We start from the raw sequence: 21,072 nt of genomic DNA, 5'->3' as shown, positions 1-21,072 counted from the left end.
GGAATAATGTACATTGATGGGTCATCGACAATAGACCAAAGGTGTTAGAAGGACAGGTGCAGCAGTGGTTAGGTTGCCATAAGACTCTATGTATGTGCCAGTAAAATGTGTCCAACTACCACAACATTATTCGGCACAAGCCGCAGAGCTAGTGGCCCTAATATTGGCATTAAGGGAGAGTTTTGATAAAAGAGTGACGATATACTCTGACAGTTCATACGTCACATCAACAGTCCACTCAGGATTAATAAAATGGCAGAGGAGAGGATTCAGAAGAGCAGATGGTACGCCGTACACTATTACTAGCAGAACTAATTGAAGTAATTAATCACCAGAAAGAGAAAGCTCTGGTTAAGTGTCAGGCCCACACCAATGGGGATGACCCTATCTCAAAAGGTAACGAAACAGCAGACGCACATGCCAAGCATGCTGCGTATTTTGGAGAAATGTGGACCCCCCCAGAAAAAGAAAAAGATAGGGGGAGGATGGGGGTGAGACAACTGTTGATGAAGGATGGGTATACACACATCCCTGAAACGCACATACTAGAATTACAGGCCGCAGCACCTATGGCAGAAAAGGAACTATGGGTAAAAAGATGATGCACAATGTCACCTACAGATGCATTGTGGCGTCAGAGCAATACAGGAAAGGTAGTGATGCCCCTAGCATTACTAAAAACAGCCCCAGCTCAGCTACACCATCCAGCGCACACAGGAAAGGAGGTGATTGCAGCACGGATAAAGGAAGCTTGGTTTTGTCCTGAGCTAAATTCACATGTTGCAGCATTTATCAGCAATTGCTTAACATGCCAACAGTTTATAGCCGGTCACACGCTGCAAGTGATAAAAGGTACTATACCCCAGCCTGAAGGACCCTTCCTGCACTTACATATTGACTACGTTGACATGATCAACGTATGTCAAGGACAAAGATACATGATTGTAGTGGTGTGCCCATTTTCAAGGTGGATTGAGGCTGGACCCTGCTCCCATGCGTACGTGTTCAGAGCAGCCACATTCTTCTTGAGGGAAGTCTTCCCAAGATGGGGAGTGTGCGAAGTGCTGCGGTCAGACAGTGGCCCACACTTTGCTAATGAGATGTTCTACCACATAACTGCAATGCTCGGCATAAAACATAAGTTTGCATGCGCATACCACCCGCAGGCTAATGATGTCTGTGAACGCCTAAACGGCCTGCTAAAAGAAGAAATAGCCAAGATACAGCAGACAACTAAGAAAATCTGGTTGTACTGCCTTCCCCTGGCTCTGTTTGAGCTGAGGAATAGGCCAGGATCCGACCACCGCCTCAATCCCCATGAGGTGGTGACTGGACGTCAGATACGCCTTCCATTAACGCCAACATCAAGGGCCTTCACCGACCATGAAAGTTCTGCAAATGTATTTGGTGATGAAATGTATAAATACGTGTCTTCCTGCATTACTAGTGTTGCTTTTATCTCTCAACAGCTCGAGCGCATGCGGGGCGGGTCGAAGATCACCAACCACAAGGAACAAACGAGGAACAAGAGCAGCAAAAACAGTCCACAATTGCGGAAGGAGACTATATTCTCCTCCACAACTTCAACAGGAAGTGGAATGGCCCCAGGTTTACAGGGCCCCACTAAGTGGAAGCAGTAGCTCCCAGAGCAATTAAAATAGTTGACAAGAAGGTCTGGAACCACCTCCACGCATCAAGCCCTACAAAGGCCAGACCCGCCCTCGCGTTGACAACAGGGCCACCGAAAAAACAACAGCATCAGCAACACCCACAACAGACAAAGACACAGTAACCGCAGACAAGGACAATTATGACACTGCCCCTGACCCCTCCCCAGCCACAGACACACCAATAGACTTTGGACAATCACCCATAGCCCACCCCATGGTCACAAGATCTCAAAGCAAACAAACCTCCACCCCGCCCAGCCCTGTCCCTGCCATCACTGAATAAAGGAAATTGTATAACAAACTGGAATGTTGCACACACACATATAAACATGTGTATGTCTCTCTCTCCTTTTTGTCTCGCACATGCAGGAACCGCATATTACCGTATTGTCATGTTCTGCCCAGGAGTAAATGCTACCCACAGATGATAACACCCCTGAGGCCCTGTCACACCAATTGTATACCATATAAAGAGGGCAAAGTATCTAAAAAAGAGAAGGGTATGCTAAAAAAGAGAAGGTTATGTGTGTTCTACAGCACGTTCATTTTGGCCATAGAACAATAATTACCACATCTCCACAAGCACTTACCAGCTCTGAGAGATAGGTCACTGAGATTAGCGTGGGAACAGCTTTTTCACCTGGGCAGTAAACGACTACCTGATAGAGCTTGATTAAAAACACTAACAAAATAATGCACATTTTCAGAATTTCCAGGCGGGCATCTTTAACATCGCAAGAATAAGCTGCAATACCGCAGCAAAGGTAAGAGCAAAAAAGCCAGTGAGATTAGCTATTGTAATAAAGTTAATAGGCGTGTTGGTTGTCACTGGTCTATTGGCTGCCTCTGTCTGGCAGAAACACTACGCTTATGATGTGATGGCTGTATCCCAAACTAACTCACCCCCTCCCACAGCTGCAACAGGTACGGTGTCAGGTGGTACAAGTAACACCAGAAGTAAGGAACACAGGGTTAAATGCAGCACATATGGAGATGATAAGGGAATTGACACATACCTCACAGACTCAGCACACGTCTCGAACAACATGTGCTATCAGCACATGACCAAAATTGGTAAGCAGACAACTGAGGAGAACTGCTATGTTTGCTTGTTGATGCCATACGCTATGAGCGGATCAAGAACATTTGTAGCGACTGAAGTACCAGCAAAGACAGTGGAATGCCTGATACATTTGGCACTCTTCCAAATAACAGGACGGTTTCCAAGGACAGGGGTGACACTCCAATGGAAAACAAGGGATACATATCCATACAAAAATAATTTCACATATTTGATGTACCACAAAAGAAGCCTCCATACTGAAGCTTTCAGATACATGACAGATGCCCCCGAAAAAGGAGAAATGAAGAAAGTAACGTTACAATTCCTGCCGTGCGATTGGTATGCAAACGAAGGAGCTGGTGAACAAGGGTGTTGGGAAAGATCTCTAATAACTATAACTGGGAAAATATATACTAATGAAGGGTGGGAAATAGGAGTGCTTGGGAGCAACATGGTATCAAGAGAAAATATTACCACCATAAAACAGCACAACGACAGATGTTGGACGACGTGGGGAAAATATGTACCGATGCTAACATGGCTGGAGAAGGACAAAGATCCAATAACTATACTACCACTGACAACACCCGCACTGTGCTATCAACACAACGGTGATGTGGATGTGGGATATAACACCAACTGTGAAAACACAATAGAAATACCAGAGGGGGTGCTGGCACAGCAGTCATAATGGACCACTATTGGGCCTGCGGCGATAAGGCGTACCACACTGTGCCTTCATCATGGAATGGAATATGTGCCATCCCTGGTTGTGCCTCAGAAACACGTCAACATGGCCAACTTTCCCCAGATGGACGAAGGAAACAAGAGGAGGAAAAGATCAGTAGATGTAGAAGAAGGTGACGAGAACAACAACAATAACATTTTGCCAAGAGTGAAAAGACAAGCTGAACACCTGACGGGAAACTACCTGTGGGGAAGATCAGAAACAGCTCTCACCTCCATCCCACCAGAACACAGACTATTCAGCAGAGCAGCAATGTTCTTCTCATCCATAATACACCCAGGACTACAGGCATATGCAAATGAAAAATGGTTGCAGATCACCAGATGGGAGCTGATGATGACAATAAATTTGACAGTAAATGGATTCAACGCAATAAAAGAAGAACTGAGAGCGGTAAGAATGGTAGCACTGCAAAGCAGGTATATGCTAGACCTTCTCACGGCAATGCAAGAAGCAGTTTGTGCAAAAATAGGGCAATCATGTTGCACTTTCATCCCGGCTAATGACGCAGACGATGGAACACTTACTGAAGCAGTATCACAATTTGCCCTGATACACTCCAAAATGGTGGAAGAAAGTAAAGGAGTAGAGAAAGATGGCAGCTGGTTTTCGTTCCTATGCTCATGGATACCTTCATAGCTATCAGATGGGCTGAAGATAATAGTAGTATGTATAATATTGGCTGCAGCTGTGTTGATCGTAATAAAGTTTTGGAAAGCTAGAAAAGCATGTACAACAGACGAAATAATGGAGATGGTAGGCATGCACGCCTTACTGCCAGCCGATGATGGAAAGCACACCGACATGATAATAAAGGAAAGAGAGAGGCTGCGAAAAACAGATCCTTGACAACCATATGGATCCACCATCTGTGAAGGTGGAAAACCGAAGAAATCCAAGAAGCTATGTTGGAAGATGGGTCTACTGTAAACCTGGCGGCGGCTGCATTTACATGTACTGGTCATTTGAAGATCATGTCAACAACTATGGGCACTTGGCTGGAATAACTAAAGTATGGAGAGTGAAAGGAGATCAGGAAAAGGATGAGTTTGTGGTTGACAAGTCGACCAGAGGGGGGACTGAAGTGGGAGAATGGGACAAGACCCTCCCCCAATCTCATCCAGACCATGGCCTAGAGGATCACGGCCCAGACACTCCCCACGAGACGAGTTTGTCTATTTACCAGATGATAAAATACCTTGGTTCAGAAACTTACACATAAGAGGAGCATGCCCACCAGCACGCCAAGCTCAAGCCGACGCCTGCGACATGGATGAGCTCGACTAAGAACAACAGCCACAAGTATCCACATCGTTAGAGATGCCATAATGACATAGCCAACAGATGAGAACACATGTGCCACCATGCACACTGGTCACTCACACACCAACCTACACGAAGAACATACTCAGTGCTATGACCTAGGTGACTGACACACCCACTGACGTGCATCATTGTTATTTTTTTTTACATAGGCCTTTTTACAGCACCGCAGAAATGCAAGACACTGAAGAGCTCGTGTACATGCTTGCTGACGCTTCCTCTGCCACCCATCCCTATGACGACACCACCAAGTATATCTAATGCTGCGCGTGACACTCTGTCGCCCCACGATCTCCATGCTATGGATTATGTACTCCCACCCATGAACTAGGCCCGAGTAGGCCGCAAGGAAGAGTCCCCAAGCAGGAGCCTCACAATTAAAATCCTCTCAGAACAAGAGTACAAGTGCTGACCATGCAGGACGAGCGCCAGCGAGAGCTCACAGCCAAGGCCACGATGTTGCAACTCGCATGCCTCGAGCCCAGTGCCAAGGTTACACCTGTAAGTGCGAAGCCCTCAGAGATGAAATACAAATCTAATGCTCATAATTCTGCTCCAGCTACGGTCTCTCCACACGTAACCAAGCCGAACTGACAAGGTGCCAAGCTCATGAGACAGGAAGCCGCCAGGGTCCCATGTCTGGGACACAGGTTGCAACAACGAAGCAGCAAGATGGACACCTACAGGAATGGGAAAGACCTGTCCACAAGCCCATGAGCGGACCTGTCCATTGTTTGCACAAACACATAGTTGCACATTGTTGCTAATGACAGGTACACCGCAAGCTGGGAGCGGCAATGGTCCCAGGCTTCGGGGCTCGCAGGAGAACCAATCAGAATACAGGGGGGCTTATTACTGACGCCATTGCTCTTAGCCAATCACCAAGGTTTCCTCTGTAACAATTCTAAAGTAACAACTGCAAGGGACAACCCAAGCGTACCACCTGACCCATCCTCATCCACTAATATTTCTTTCCATATTTTACCTATATTAACCCTACCACTTGGGGAACCAACCCAGAGTGGCTATAGGTTTTGTGCTAACTTTCCCAGGTGACGCGAGTAGCGCGTCATACTGCCGTAAAAAGGGCCTGCGAGCCCCACTACGAGTGAGAGTCCCCTCGGATGCATACGAACCGAGACTCATCCCTGCCGTTATTATAATAAACTGCAGTACCGCCTTGCTTCTTGTGTGTGTCTCATACACCTTTTGGGGACACGGAAGGAGTTGGGGCCTCCCTAGCCCGGAGGTCAGCGGACGGCTCTGCCGGCCCCGGGAGAATCACACCGACAATGGGTTATTAAAAATATAAATCTATTACTTACACTGATGACATCCTGACAGTTACTACTCGTATTTCTAGGGCAGTGTTTAAAGTCTTAACTGGACCAATTTCTAAGACCAATTAATTATACAAAGGAGACATAACTGAACAGAAAAGAAAACTGAGGACCTTATAAAAATGAACTAGAGAAAGATTACAGATCAAATAAAAAAGGGCATCAGAAGGCGGTTGAAATAATGGAACAAGGGCTAGCAATAACCAGACATATATGTTGTTGCATAGTGTTCTAATTAGAAAATAAGACATAATTTGCTAAAGCAAATACCATAAAGTTAAAAAAAATGGAATAAACTAAACTTGGACTGAGAAGTGCTGTATAATTGCCCATGTACAAATTTGCAAATCATTAAATATCTTCTAGCACTTGCAGCAATGGAAGCACTATGTGGTGCCAGCAGTTCCTAACCCTGCCGTTTTTTTTTAAACGCTGTCTTCAGGGCTATGGCCCTCATTACGACCCTGGCGGAGAGGGGTTTACGCCAGCGTAATGCATGGCGTACCTCTCCGCCAGATTAGGACTTTCCGTATCGCCATGGCGATTTTTACGCCCGGATTTTCCGGGCGGAAAAATCCATGGCGCTACGGGTCCCCTCGTTAATTACGCCACCGTATTCTACGGTGGCGTAATTAACTCCTTCCCCACTCCCATTATACCCTATGGGGCAAAAATGGGAATGGGGAAGGGTAAATGGGGATTGGGGACTTACCGCCCCGCCAAGGTCGGAATGGGGCGGTAAGTCCGCCAACCCCCATGGTGGAGTTGGCAGCTCTGCGCCATGGTCCATGGTGCAAATTGCACCATGGACCTCCGCCAGGGTCGTAATGAGGGCCTATGTCACCAATTGCTAAAGATAGCTTAACAAGTATACTTTGAATGATGCAATACATTTCTTTGCAGAAAACACAAAGCAGAATAAATAATGACCATTCAAAGACGAAATTCTCGAATATTCTCAATTACAAACTCGAGTTGATAATCCGAGAAATTCAAATTCTAGCAGTTAAAATACATTCTACGCCCATTTTATATCCATCAGAAAAACAATCTGTCGAGAAAAACTCTGCAACACTATATTAGCACAGAGCAACCCGTCAAAGTGGAAGCAACCCATCTTTCAGAGCACTGATTCCTAAAAAAATATGCTTTGGAAAGAAAAGGGGCAGGTTCTTTAGCGATGGTAATGAAATAAGAAAAAATATGCAAATGTTTCTCAGCTAAGAGATCAACATTGGTCAGGTTTGGTCTTCTAAAGGAACAGATTCCTGTGTCCGTCTTTCTCTCTATCTGCGTCCAGGTTGTATCACCCTGAATAACTCAGACAGTGAATCACAATCACTAGTGACTTAAAGTGCTCCAAAGGAATGACTTCTTGTGTGTAGGTAGTCTTTCTTATCAGATGATGTGCAGATGCTGATGTTGCTTTTGTCTTCAGGAGAACTGCTACACAGCGCCACCATCAATGTGCCCCTATATCATATAATGGGATTCGGCTGTCATTCTCTTAGTGCTGGCCAGGTGGACCTGTGAGTGTGAAAGCTATTCTGCCCAGGGCTTTACACCCTATTACCACATGTCAATGTTAGGTTCTGATTTGCTAATTCTTGGTTTCTGCTATTCATTTAGTTCTGCCACCAACTCTGTAATGGGTACCAAAATCCTACATGCAGAATGCCCCCTTAGCACTTTACCCTCGGAAGCAGGTAAGTTCCTCCTTTCATCTTCTGCTTCCTGATATCACTCTCACTGCACTCATTGTGGTTTGTGACATAATTCTCACCCTGCTAACTGGGCCTAGCACCTTTTTATGTGCATCTTCCTCAGGTGATTGGTATAATGAGTATGGCATTAGGAACACATTCCACCCAGGTGCACCTGCTGATCAGTATAGTCAATTTAGGAGCCCGAAGTGTCAGCAGGAAGAGGCTACAAGATGGGTCGTCAACATTTTGGAGTCTGCTTTCACGTGGTAGCCACATCACTCCTCCAGGGTATTGCACAGTTCAATCTCTGCTCCGCTTATTTCTTTGTGGCTCTCTTCAGGAGTTTGTCTAACCAGGGATTAAGTGTGTGTGTGTGGGTGTGTGTGGGTGTCGTTGACTTTATAAATTACAGATAATTTGTCATAAAGATCTCTTCAAGCTCTTTCTTGGACCATGCCTGAAAACCAAATTGGTGTATTTTTGAACATGGCAGCTGGTTGAGGGGCTGTCGACAGATTTGGAGGCTGTCACCATCTCTGCAGTCCATGTATGATGGAGACTGCAGGGAATCCACTGTCCACCACCTCCAGGGCCAGCATCAACTGGCAGTAGCTGGTACCCAGATTCTCCAGTGGTATATTTCTTAGCCTGTCTTCTGTCACTTTGTCACAGACTCTTAATAGGCACATTTACATCACATTATGAAGCAAATGTGGAAAGGAAACATTTAATCAAAGCCATTTTACATATTCGATGTTGCTGTCCTTGAATACATGTATTCACAAATGATAAATATTCTAATCATCTGTCTTCAATGGCTGACTGACAGGGGTATTAGAATGTTTTAAAAAGGCAAAATCAACTTGATAACTATTAGTTATCCACTTAGTGCAGAGAGGAATAAGCACCAATATTCCTGTTGAAATTTGCTCCTCAAACCATTTAATGTTAACTTCTAATCAGGCAGTACTAAAGAAGCTTTGCACCAGTGCAAGTAAAGATTGCCATAATGCAAAACCACATCAACTGTTAATGGATTATCTTCTCCAAGGCAATGTTTTACCTTTGCCATGAAAGAAATACCATATGAGCAACAGCTCAGTATTATGGAAAGCACTTGCTAAAGCTGAAAACCACTTGAACCAGTTCACATTTTCTGTACTACCATCCAAGTCTTCAGGTTATACAAAGAAACATTGTGGCACAGGAGTGCCTATCTCATCGCTCAAGTCTGGGAACTTTGGAGTAGAATAGCACCATTGGGCTAGTACACAATGATATCCAAGAGCATTTAAAAATGCCACCATCGACGGAACACCAAGATGCGAGTCTGCATCTCAGGCCGCTTCTACATGCATCTGATAGAATGCCTCTGCCTGAAAACCCACTTCCTCCAGGGAGCCGGCAGGTGAAGCCTGCCCCCTGTGAAGGCCATCATTTAAGGCTACTGCTTGAGAATCATGCCCGGTCCTGGCAGGTCATGGAGGGCTTTCCATGGAATTAAGTCCAAGGTATGTACACACTTGCCATACCAGAAATAAAATAATGCGTTATGTCCCGAAAATCTCACTAAACCACCTAGCGATAGCCCCCTCTAAATTCTTGCCACGTTGTATACCTCGTACTGCTCGGATCAATTCCACTACCCCCCTCTCCTTGCCCTCCACTAATGCATCAGGGCTCTGGCACATGCAGTAGCCAAGGTCCACCTGGGCACCTTGCCTTGGAGCAGCGATGCACGCTCATCACGCCATAAATACCTTCAACCTGCAGACACCTATCCTAGGCCCACAATTGCACCCTTTCACCAAAGAGAAGTACCGCACCACTATCAATTGCCCTATAGGCTGCCTGCCCACACCATCAACACACACTGGAGTCTCCAACTAACTCTGACTGTGCTAATTCCCCAGTGCCTGCTGCTCGCAAGATGCCAAAAAGCCTCAGCTCTCATGTTAGGCCCTGCACTGCAACTGGTCCTGCAGATCCTACACCAATATCCTGTCCTAAAACAGACTGCACTAATGTGCCCGTGCCTTCCGGCTGCAGGACGTCTAAAAGCATCAGCTCTTCTGTGTCAGTCTGCACTGTAACTGACCCCACAAATTCAACACCTTTATCTTGCCATAAAAGCGACCGCACAAACGTACCCATACCTGCATCATGCCTAAAAGCCTAGGATATTCTGCATCATCTCATACTGCAACCAGCCCTGCTGTACCTAATATGGTTTCCTGCCCATGTGCTGCATCCCAGCAAATAACACCGCAGCCATACTCACTGAGCGTCCGTACCTCAATACCACAAACTAACTAATATATTCCTGGCACCCAATCCTGCTGCACGAACCCTGCACAACCCTAAGACTTGGCCCTGACTTGCCTAGTCTTATCCCAATCACCCGTACCAACCCTAAACCACAAGCTACAATGCACTTGCTCTGCTGCAACTCTAACAACAATAAACCACTGACTACAATTTCAAGCATACTCCTTGAAAATGAAACCCAGTCAGTCTCCCTACCCAACCATGTCTTGGACCCTTCCAAAAGGGCTCAAAAAGTTCCAAACAACATCCTACTGTCCCATACTCAGGCCAATAATAGCAAGCATGTGCCAATACCTAAAGAAATTGCATTAAAGGGAGCTCGAGTGAATGCAAGATCAATAAAGGCCTTTCCCTTGATATCTCAGACCTCATCACTGTGAATAAACTTGATATACTAGCAGTGACTAAAACTTGGCTCCACTCAGCCTCAGGTCCTAACCTTACCCTTGCTATACCTCCAAATTACACCATCTACCAGAAGGAATATCACCTGCAAGGGGTGGGGGGTATCAATTATAGCCAGAGATTCCTTACCTATCACTGAAATAGTCAATGTACCCACTTCCTATGGGGAAATACTTACAACTAAGTTTAGCCTCTACCATACCACCGCAATAACATTACATTTTGTCTATCGTGACCCCGGCCCAATCATCTCCTTCAACAAGGACATCTTGCACCTGCTCACCAAAGCCAAGCCCACCTTAAAGACCATTCTTCTAGGGGACCTGAACCTTGGACACATCGGATAAGAACACCACGTCCCTTGACTACTCACTCAAGGCACTAGGCTTTTTACAATGTATCCTTGACCCTACGCACCCCAAAGCCAAACTTTAGATTAGTTAGCAGACTTGAACTGCAACATTGAGGTCATCTCCAATCTGGCCTGACCCTGTACTGATCACAATATTATTCAGATCAACATACCGGTGTCCCACATCACTCCCCCATCAGTAACTCGGAGTACCCGCAAGGTAACCAAATCCTGTTTATTGCCTCTCCTGGACAAGCTGGCACCTCCACAAACATTTGCTAGCAACTCTGCCACTTTAGTAGATCTATATAACCTTGTCCCGATGCAGGCTATCGACACAGTGTCTCCCCTCACATTAGGCAAAGCCAAGCTTGCCTTACACTGCAACACATGGTTCAACTCCGACCTCAAAATCCTCCACCTACTGAAACATGAGGCTGAAACAAAATGGAAGGGCGACCCATCAAAACCCAACAAAGCTAGCTTCTCTTTTCTAGCAAGAGCCTATAAAAAGGTAATTCTGCAAGAAAAAGCACTACCTTTAACAATATAATTCCAATGCGAAATCAAGCTGTTGTGAGCTCTTCTCGATCCTGCATGAGCTGGAATTGCCTGCAAACAACCCCTCAGCCCCCACATCAACTGCACCAAGGACAGCTCCTGGTGCACCAACATCCAAGATGCCCTTCCTCAAAATATAAATGTGCTCCAAAGAAAGATCCTTATAAAAACAACTCCCTGAGAGCAGTCCATCCAAGTCCGATGACCAGAGAGCCTACGACAACTCTCCAAAACATACCTGCCTTCAGCTTCAAGTCAGTCTCGGAATCTGAGTTAATTCCGATCATTAAGGGCCTCAAACCTTCCCGCTGCCAAGGGAACATCTGCCCCGCTGCAATCATCAGAGACTATGCTGAACCCCTAGCTCCTATCTTCACCACCCTCATTAACGCCTCTTTCTCTTCATGCTCAGTGCCCCCAGTTTAAAGGATGCCTGGGTGCTTCCACTACTAAAAAAAACAATACTACAACCGGACATCTCTAATAACTACAGACCTATCACTACTGTCCCCTTTCTCATTAAAATCCTGGATCATGCAGCATGCTTGCAGATCCAGTCTACCAGTCTACCAAATCATACACGCTTGTATTGCATCCCAGCTGCTTAGCCTAAACAACAACAAGACCGAGATTCTTATTGTCAGTGTTCATAACTCTCTCCCCAAGTTATACCCAGCCTATAGATCCTTCTCTATTGACGGCAACACTATTCCAGTTTCCAGTACCATCAAGAACCTGGGGTTGTACCTAGACTCTACCTTGTCCTTAACAAGGCAGGTCAATGCCTCGCCTCAGCAGCACACACCACCAAGCTGATTAATGCCTGTAAACCATTTCTCTCCAATGACAGCTACCTTAACCTAGCCCACACACTCATTGGGCTAGGCTTGATTATTGCAACACCTTTTTTTCAGGATCTCCTTCATATAACCTTAAGAAACTTCAGGTCATCCAAAACAATGCCTTTAGAGCTGCACTAAACATCCCAAGGCCTAACCACATCTCTGCCGCTAGAAAAAGAGTTACTTGGTGACCAATTTGTGAGAATCATCTTCAGAACTCTGGTCATTTGCCCGCCAAACACACAAATGTTTGGCGGGCACATCCCGAAGGTAGCTCTCACAAAAACAAAAAAAGCACAATCAGCTAGACCTATTCGCTCTTTCTACTCCCAAAGACTTATCATCCCGACCTTTAAGCATGAATAAAGCAGGAGGACTGAGTTTCCTGGTCATTGCCTCCAAGAATTGAAACTTCCTTACCCTCTCACTTAGATCTAAACAATCTTACTGGACCTTCTGGAAACACCTCAATATTCTTCTCTTCTCCCCAGTTGAGGTCCTGATCTAAGAGTTCCACAGTGGCCATGGACTGAAACTGATCTGTCTGATGTTACCATGATCTAAACATTTATTGTTTGATACTATGTTATGTTTTAACCAACACCTTGAAGTCTCCAGGTTTAGCAAGCTATATAAATTCCAAAATAAATAAGAAAAAATAAACATGCATGAGAAAAATGCACATTAGATTAATTTAAGTGGATGTTCTTTAAAGTCTATTTAGATAATTATGAAAACCTGTCTTGATTGTGTTGTTTAGTGAGCTGACAGGCTTACCCTTCACAGCTACAATTGAAAAGACAGTATAGTACTATTTACACAAGAACTGGTTTAATATGTGCGCATAACCAAAATAACCCACTACTTGTTTCATTTGGGATGAAGACAGTGCAGTACACCTTACTCAAGATCATTCCGCCTGAGGCATTCCTCCCTTAGCTGACAATCATCAACAGCTCACTAACTCAAAGCACCTTCCCCTCAACCCTCAAGACCAGATAAATCATCACACTTCTTAAGAAACCAACACTGGACCGTGACAATTTCAGCAACAACCATCCCATTACCCATCTTCCCTTTCTAGGTAAGATCCCTGAGAAAGCAGTAGTCACACAACTCCTCCAACACATCGAAGCCAATAATCTCCTTAAATCCTACCAATCTGGCTTCAGACCCATATGCAGCACAGACATGGCTAACATCAAAGTGATTGACGACGCCCTTAAATAAGATGTTCTGAAGGGATTTTAGATGGCTTAAATGTATTGGAATGTGTATTTCTATAAACACGTATTGCAATTTAAAGAGTATGATTTTCATTTGATTGTCAAGAAAGACCTATGGTGGACTTCACATTTGATCATTGTATCCATATTCAAGGAAAGTGATCTAAAGAAAGTGTAGATTATATTTTGGTAGTAAGAGAATGTACCATTCCATCCTCTGATACTAACATTATTATAACTAATTAAAACCTGTTTGCCTAGTAAAGCTCACACACCTTCAGACTGCTCTATGTGAAGTGACTGTCTTGTCACTGTTTTTTATACAAAGTATCCACTTTTAAAAGCAGGTCACACAACGGTTCTGCACCGCACCTGCCTCAGGACTGGTGCATTTCCTGTTGATTTATGTTTGTAAAGAGTTTTTGCTCATAATAACACCCTGTACCTTGAATTAATGAATACACATGAAAAAGAAATATAATATACAATATTTATCAATAAATACATGATCTGAGGCATACCCAGAGGTAATTCTGATTCAAAAGAAGCAAAGTGTAACCTTGGGTTAAAATAATGTTTTTTGTTCAACAACACCTGATCAAGGACTATTCCAAATTGATACAAAGACTGCAACTGCTAAACGATGCCAGCCCTCACACTGGCTACCCACACCCTATATAGCGCTCTTCTACTCTTGAACTATGTCACACTTTTAGCAATAAAACAGAATAAATTCAATAAAATGGTCAGAATCTTAGTTGGGGACGTCTGCCATCAGACAATTGATTTATTTTCTTCCCGGAGCTAAATTGAGTAAACAACAATGTATGGCTGTTAATGCATCTGTTTGATTCATATACAGTAGAAGAAAAAGAAAGAAATACATGGCAATCAGTGAAGGATGAAAAAAGAAGATGGCACATATGGAAAGGTCCAGTTTGAGAGAGTTTAAATTTAGTGAGCTGTGTCAAATTAAATGTTTATGTCAAAGCCTGCATAACAGCATAACAATACAAGCCTTGGTAAATATATGTAGAAAAAGAGTTACTCAGGTAATGAATATCCGACCCACATAATGTTCACTAATATATATGGAGTACTTTATGTTGAGCAACTCAAATCAACAGAACTATAAAGAAACTGCTGCATGTTCATGTTTTTGACGGAAGACTGATTTAATGCAGTAGATATATTTAATGATTTTTGGAGGGAAATGTTTGCAAATAAAAATGAATGAAAATGACGTGATTACATACCTCCACCATTTTTGCCACACAAGTACGGAAATCGCCACACATTGCCTAAACCAATGGCGTATCCAACACATGACATAAGAAAGTCAAATCTTCCTTTCCAGTTGTCTCGATCAGGATCTTCAATTCTTTTCTTTTGAACTTTCACTACCAATGTCTTGGGTTTGTCATTCGTAATGGATGCTTCACTAAGTTCAGTAGAGATTTGTCCATCCGCTGCCTTTGTTCCATTGGTCGCCATGTCTCGCGGCTTGGAATGCGGGTGCCTGGGAGCCAGACGAGAGATTTCAGCACCAGTCCACGTGGACAGCAGCTTCGCGGCTGTAAATTACCCTAATAGGGCTTTAAAGATGTCTTGAAATTTAAATGGACCACTGATCCAGTGTGATGTCCTAGGAACACCTTGAATAATCTTCTTCATTTATCTGAAAAATATTCCAAGACACACTTTTAATATTGTATCAAAGCCATTTTACATATTCAAAGTTGCTGTACTTGAATAAATGTAGGCACACATGATAAATATTCTAATCATCTGTCTACCCTGACTAATTCACAGGGGTTTTATAAAGTATTAAAAAGGTAAAATCAACTTAATAACTCTTAGGTATCCAGGGAGAACTAGACATCAATCTTCCTGAAGAAATTGGTTCCTCAAAGTCTAATCGGGCAGTACTACAGAGGGTTTGTACCAGTGAAAGTAAAGATTGCCTTGCCCTAATGCAAAAGCAAATGACCTGTTAATGCATTTTATTACTCCAAGGCAATGTTTGATCTTTTCAATGATTGAAAATAATATTAGCAGCAGATGAATATTATGGAACACACTTGATAAAGCTAAAAAACACTTGCACCATGGCACATTTTCTGTACTATCATCCAAGTTGTCAGGGTATATACAAAGAACATGCATGTGAAAAAAGTACATTAGATTCATTTCAGTGGCTGTTCTTTAAAATGTGTTTATATAATTATGAAAGCCTGACTGGTGAGCTGACAGACTTACCCTTATCAGCTACAATTGAAATAACAGTATAGTACTATGTACACAAGGCCTGGCTTAATATTTGGTGCATAACCAGCACACCACACAACTTGTTTGGATTTGGGGTGAAGAGAGTGCAGTACATTTTACTGAAGACTCTTCTAACTGAAGCATTTCTCACGTTCCTGAGAATCATCAACAGCTCACTAAGTCAAGGAACTGTCCTGTCGACCCTCAAGACTGGGCAAATTCTCCCACTTTTTAACAGATCAACACTGGACCCTGTCGATCTCAGCAACTACTGCCATATAACCCATCTTCCCTTTCAAGGTACCATCCTTGAGAAAGCAGTAGCCACACAGCCCCTCCAACACATCAATGCCAATAACCTCCTACCATCCTACCAATCCCAGACCCAGATGCACCACAGAAATGTCTACAATCAAGTTGATTGACAGTGGCCTTAAAATCCTTGATGATGGCCATCCTTGTCTCCTAATTCTCCTTGACCTGTCAACAGCATTTGACACAGCAGACTACCAGACAGTCACCAAAAATATACATTGCTGCATGGGGATCAGCGAGATCACGGGGGATACACATGATTATAAGCTGGATATAGTCTATAGTGGGCAAGAATATTATCAACAAAGAACTCCAAGATTCTGTAACCAGGAAGCAAGAAAACCAAGGGTACAAAGAGAAGGGGCATTAGACACGGCATCGTCTGATGCCTCAAGTACTGTGTTAGAAGCAGTGATTGTGGCGGGCTTGGAAATTTTGGAATTGCCCCAAAAAAGAACGGCTGGGCCATCTACAACTTCTGGCTCTACAACGATCAGACAAGTCTCTTTTTAAGACCAAGACAGATCCGAAGAGGGGAGTCGAAAAAATCCAATACTGAAATCGGCTGCCATAAGGAAGACCTAGTGGTTAATATATCAACATATCAATTATCCTTATTTGAACATAAGGTGCTCAAGAAGGTACTTTCATTTGTGCCACAGCATAGTAGCAACTTGTTACATGAAAATACTGACATCTTCAGGTTGATGACAAAACTAAAATTAAAGGTAGTTTATGATGCATTGGAACAACAGAGTCATAGTGGCAAAGCGCCAGAGTACCTTGAGATGGTACCTAAAAGCACTTTCTATCCACCTGCTCAGAATTCTACACTCACTTCATTTGAGAAGTTGGTACTTGATGGCTTCAATAAAATGTGTTTACAACAAAAAGGTTTCGGGGCCTTCACCCACCGGGAAAGACAGATACTGAAAAGCCTACTGGATAACCAATACTTGATTTTCAAGCAAGCAGATGAAGGGGGCGCACTAGTGATGATGAATAAACAAGATTATTTGAATGAAGCATAGCGACAGTGATGGATGAGGGGACCTAACAGCAGATACTGTACGATCGCACCAAAAAAGAAAGAGCTTTGATTAAGGAAGTCTTAGATGAAGCTGAAAATAGAGAAGAGATCTCTGAGCAAACATGGCAGTTCCTAAAAACAACACATCCTGTCATGCCGTTTTTTTATCTACTACCTAAGATACATAAAAGCCTCGTCAATCTGCCAGGATGTCCCATCATTGCAGCCATGGGCTGCTTGTTAGAACCATTAGCCCAGTATCTGGACAAAGAATACAACCATTAATACAGGAAAGTCCCACACACATTAAGGCTACAACTAATTTTCTTAATAAATTGAATGACATTCAGTTTGTAATGAACGGGATCATGAAATGGAGGCTAGCACAGGGGCAACGTGCTGGCATTGGAGGCAAGACCACGTAGAGCAATAGAGGTTTCAATTCCGAATCCACACTCACAAACCGAACTCAGGTATTGTGCACATTACAAAAAAACAATTAAATACATTAATATCTTGCTCACCATGGATGTTACATTCTTATATACATTCTTATATACAAACATTGTACACAAAGCAGGACTTGGGGTAATGGAATGGCTGTTATTGACATCTGAGACTTGTAAGGCTGATAGGATTTTCTCTTATGCCTCCTAAAATTGGTAATCGTAAACAATTTTTTCAAATTTGATGAAGATTTTTATTTACAAGTCTCAGGCACTGGCATGGAAGCAACAATAGAACCCAGCTATGCCAATACCTACATGCTCTACCTTGAGCTGGAACACGTACTAAATTCTGCAAAATGGATGCAGTATCTGGCAATGTATGTTAGGTATATAGATGAAATCTTTCGGATTTGGACGGGACCAGCTAATGAACTTCACCATTTCATTGAGATGATGAATAACATGCACCCACGTATCAAATTCACTACACAGTATAGTACAACAAGCATTCATTTTTTAGATGTAGAAATATACCAAGAAAATATCATACTAAACACCAGAATCTTTACAAAGGCAACATATCACCACAGCCTATTCCAAGCTACTAGCGTCCTTCCTCAACCCATACTGGATAGTGTACCATTGAGTCAATTTCTACAATATCGAAAGGAACATCTCTAAAACAGAGGAATATAAAAGACAAGCAAAGGATCTGCAGTCCAAAATAAATTGATGACATAGTTGAGTGAGTTGAACAGATCTCTAGGGAAGTGCACCATATTGAACAGGTTACAGTACCAAGAAGGGGATGTGACAGAACAAAACAGTTGATGCAGAAAGAAATTGTATGGATCGATTTTTTGGACTGTATGACACTCAGAGTTTTGAATTGCGATTGGGAACTTACATGATATCTATAATTTGTTGTCACTCTTATACTGTTATTGACAGATGTGATTCGTTACCTTTTAGATCTATTTATTTGTAAAGATTTTTGTGTGGACCCATCATGGAAATATACTGTATCGAGCTGAAAAAACATCCAACATGTTTTTGGAATTGGCGATACTAGTAGATTCGATATTGTGAGCATGATTAATATCTTGAGAGGCATCACTGGTCATATGATTTGTTTGAGAATGTGAGCAGGCTTGCCTGAGAGGTGTTTAGAAGCATATGATATGATACAATATGTTATTTATATTGCGCTCATACACAAGAGTTTCAGAGCATGACCAAGCAAAGGGAGGGGAACAAGGGAGAACAAAAACAACAATCTTACTAGGCCCAGTGACATTATGAACGTGCACTTGCAATGAAAGGGGAAAGTGCATGGAAGGGGGAGAAGTGGAAAGTGCGGAATAGAGGAGAGAATAGAATAAATAATAAGTGCAATAAATAAATAAATAAAGGCAGTGAAAAGTGGTAGTGCAGCCAGCAAGTGGCAAGTGCATGATTAGTCAGATAGGGTATATCTAATAAGTGCAGAAGAAGAGTGGGGGCTGCATGGGTACAGATACAGATCCCAGTGCAAGGGGTGGCCCAGAGGCAGTGCAGGAGTGAGGCAGGGTGAGCAGGTACCTGGGCCCAAAGGACAGAGGGTGGCCAGATGCACTGTGCCGAGAGAGTGAAAAACAGATCAGCAGGGGACAAGATGGGCAAAGGCAGAAGCAAAGAGGAAGGACTTGAGATGCTTCCAGAACCGGAGATGGTTCTCCATGGCGGTCATGTGCGCGCATGATTTTCCCCTCACCCACAGGACAGTGGATCTTGAATTTGTCTTCATAACACGGACACTGAGAATCCGACTGGTTTCTCTGGTTGATTGCTCCGTGATCCATTTATCGTTCTGTACATTCTTTAACAATAGGTAAGTAGGTGAGGCTTAGAAAAGGATTGACTGCATTAGACTAGGGGGGAAGGTTTATATCTTTCCATCTTGTCTTTTGCAGATTAAAAAGAGCGATCCATAGCTTCATACTATAACATGGTTCAACATGAAGTATAAATGCGGGTGAATGCACATCTAATTCTCTAATGTTGCACTTACTCATGTATCAGTCTTTAATGGAATAGAGGGTTGATTAGCTCTTTCTTTTGATTTCAGGTCACTTGTTTGTTGAATAATTATACAGAGAGGTCAGTAATTGACAGGGCTGTGGTTCATAATTTGCAGTGCCTTAAGTGGCACTACAAATCGAGCCGGGGCCCATCGAGGGGGCGTGGCCTAACAATGGGGGTCTTGATGGGCCGTTAGGCCACGCCCCCTTGACGAGCGCCGGCTCAATGGGCTACTGGCACCCCTGCCAGGCAGCCTTTTGTAGAGATTAGCACCCTCTCCCCTTTGGGGGAGAGAGTGCTGATCTCTGCATTTCTATTCTATAGGCTTACCTGGCAGGGGACAGCGCCTCTCCTATTCAGCCTTAATGGTGGCGCTGCCCCTCGCCAGCTGGGGAGGGGCAGCGTCACCATTAAGGCTGAAAGGGTGAGGCCACTGGAAGCAGAGGCCTTTTTCCTAAAGACTGAAACTCCCGACAAACCACGGGAGCTTCAGTATTTAGAAAGCAAGGCCTCTGCTTCCAGCGGCCTCACGTTTTCTCCATAATGGTGGCGCTGGCCCACGTGCATCCCTTGATTAAAGGGATGCCTCGCAGGTGCGGCGCCACCATTATGGCTGAAAGGCATTTTTTTCTGAAGCCCGAAGCTCTCGCATAATAGCAAGAGCTTCAGGCTGTAGAAAAAAATGCTTTTTCCTGTAGTGGCCGGGGCTGACAGGGGAGATTAGTGGGCCCCGGCAGGGCCCCGCCTCAAAACGAAATTTCGGAGACTGCCGGGGCCCAGCCCCGGCAGGCCCCGGCCCACTTAAAGCCCTGATAATTTGGCTACATTTAAATATAGTGAGTTAGTAACATTATAGTATACCTTTTAGGTCTACAGAAGACTATGGGCCTCATTATGAGTTTGCCGGTCCGGTAACAACGGTACTGATATGCTTGCTGGTACCATTGTTACCGGACCGGCAAACTACGAGTTCTGCTCGCGGGTGCCTTGCCGCCCGCCAGGACTGGCCTGGCAGGTGTACTGGCACCCATGAGCAGAGCATGTCGGATGCACCGGTGCCATTCTGAATGGTGCCGGTGCATCCAACTTCCCTATTCCCATTGAGCCCTATGGGGCTCAGATGGGAATAGGGAGCATTTCATTCCGGCGCCTGTGAACGGGCAATTACTGGGTCCAGCAGGGCTGTAATGACCCGGTAATTGCCCATTCGCGGGCGCCTGAAAAATGTGCAAGTTTGGAGGCTGCCTGCTGGTTTTACCCGCAAGGCTACCGCCAAACACGTTATGAGGCCCTATGAATATATAAAGTGAAATAGCAGTTAAACAGCTTGAAAATTGACACATGATCCAAAACGCATCAGCAATTTTGAAGTGTCAGCTATTAAT

At 43.9% G+C, this 21,072-nt stretch overlaps 1 protein-coding gene across 1 annotated transcript in view; it reads right to left on the bottom strand.

Annotated features, from left to right (window-relative positions):
• Positions 1-21,072, bottom strand: part of SLC6A1 (solute carrier family 6 member 1) — a 733,048-nt gene that overhangs the window by 588,693 nt on the left and 123,283 nt on the right. Inside the window, exon 2 of the mRNA XM_069643915.1 lies at positions 14,821-15,242. Coding sequence (XP_069500016.1) covers positions 14,821-15,058 — 238 coding nt within the window. The 5' untranslated portion in view covers positions 15,059-15,242. The remainder of the gene's footprint in view (positions 1-14,820; positions 15,243-21,072) is intronic.

Source organism: Ambystoma mexicanum, chromosome 2p (assembly GCF_040938575.1).
Source record: "Ambystoma mexicanum isolate Mex_15411 chromosome 2p, UKY_AmexF1_1, whole genome shotgun sequence".
Taxonomy (NCBI): Eukaryota; Metazoa; Chordata; class Amphibia; order Caudata; family Ambystomatidae; genus Ambystoma; species Ambystoma mexicanum.
This window is presented reverse-complemented; position numbering and strand designations above follow the sequence as displayed.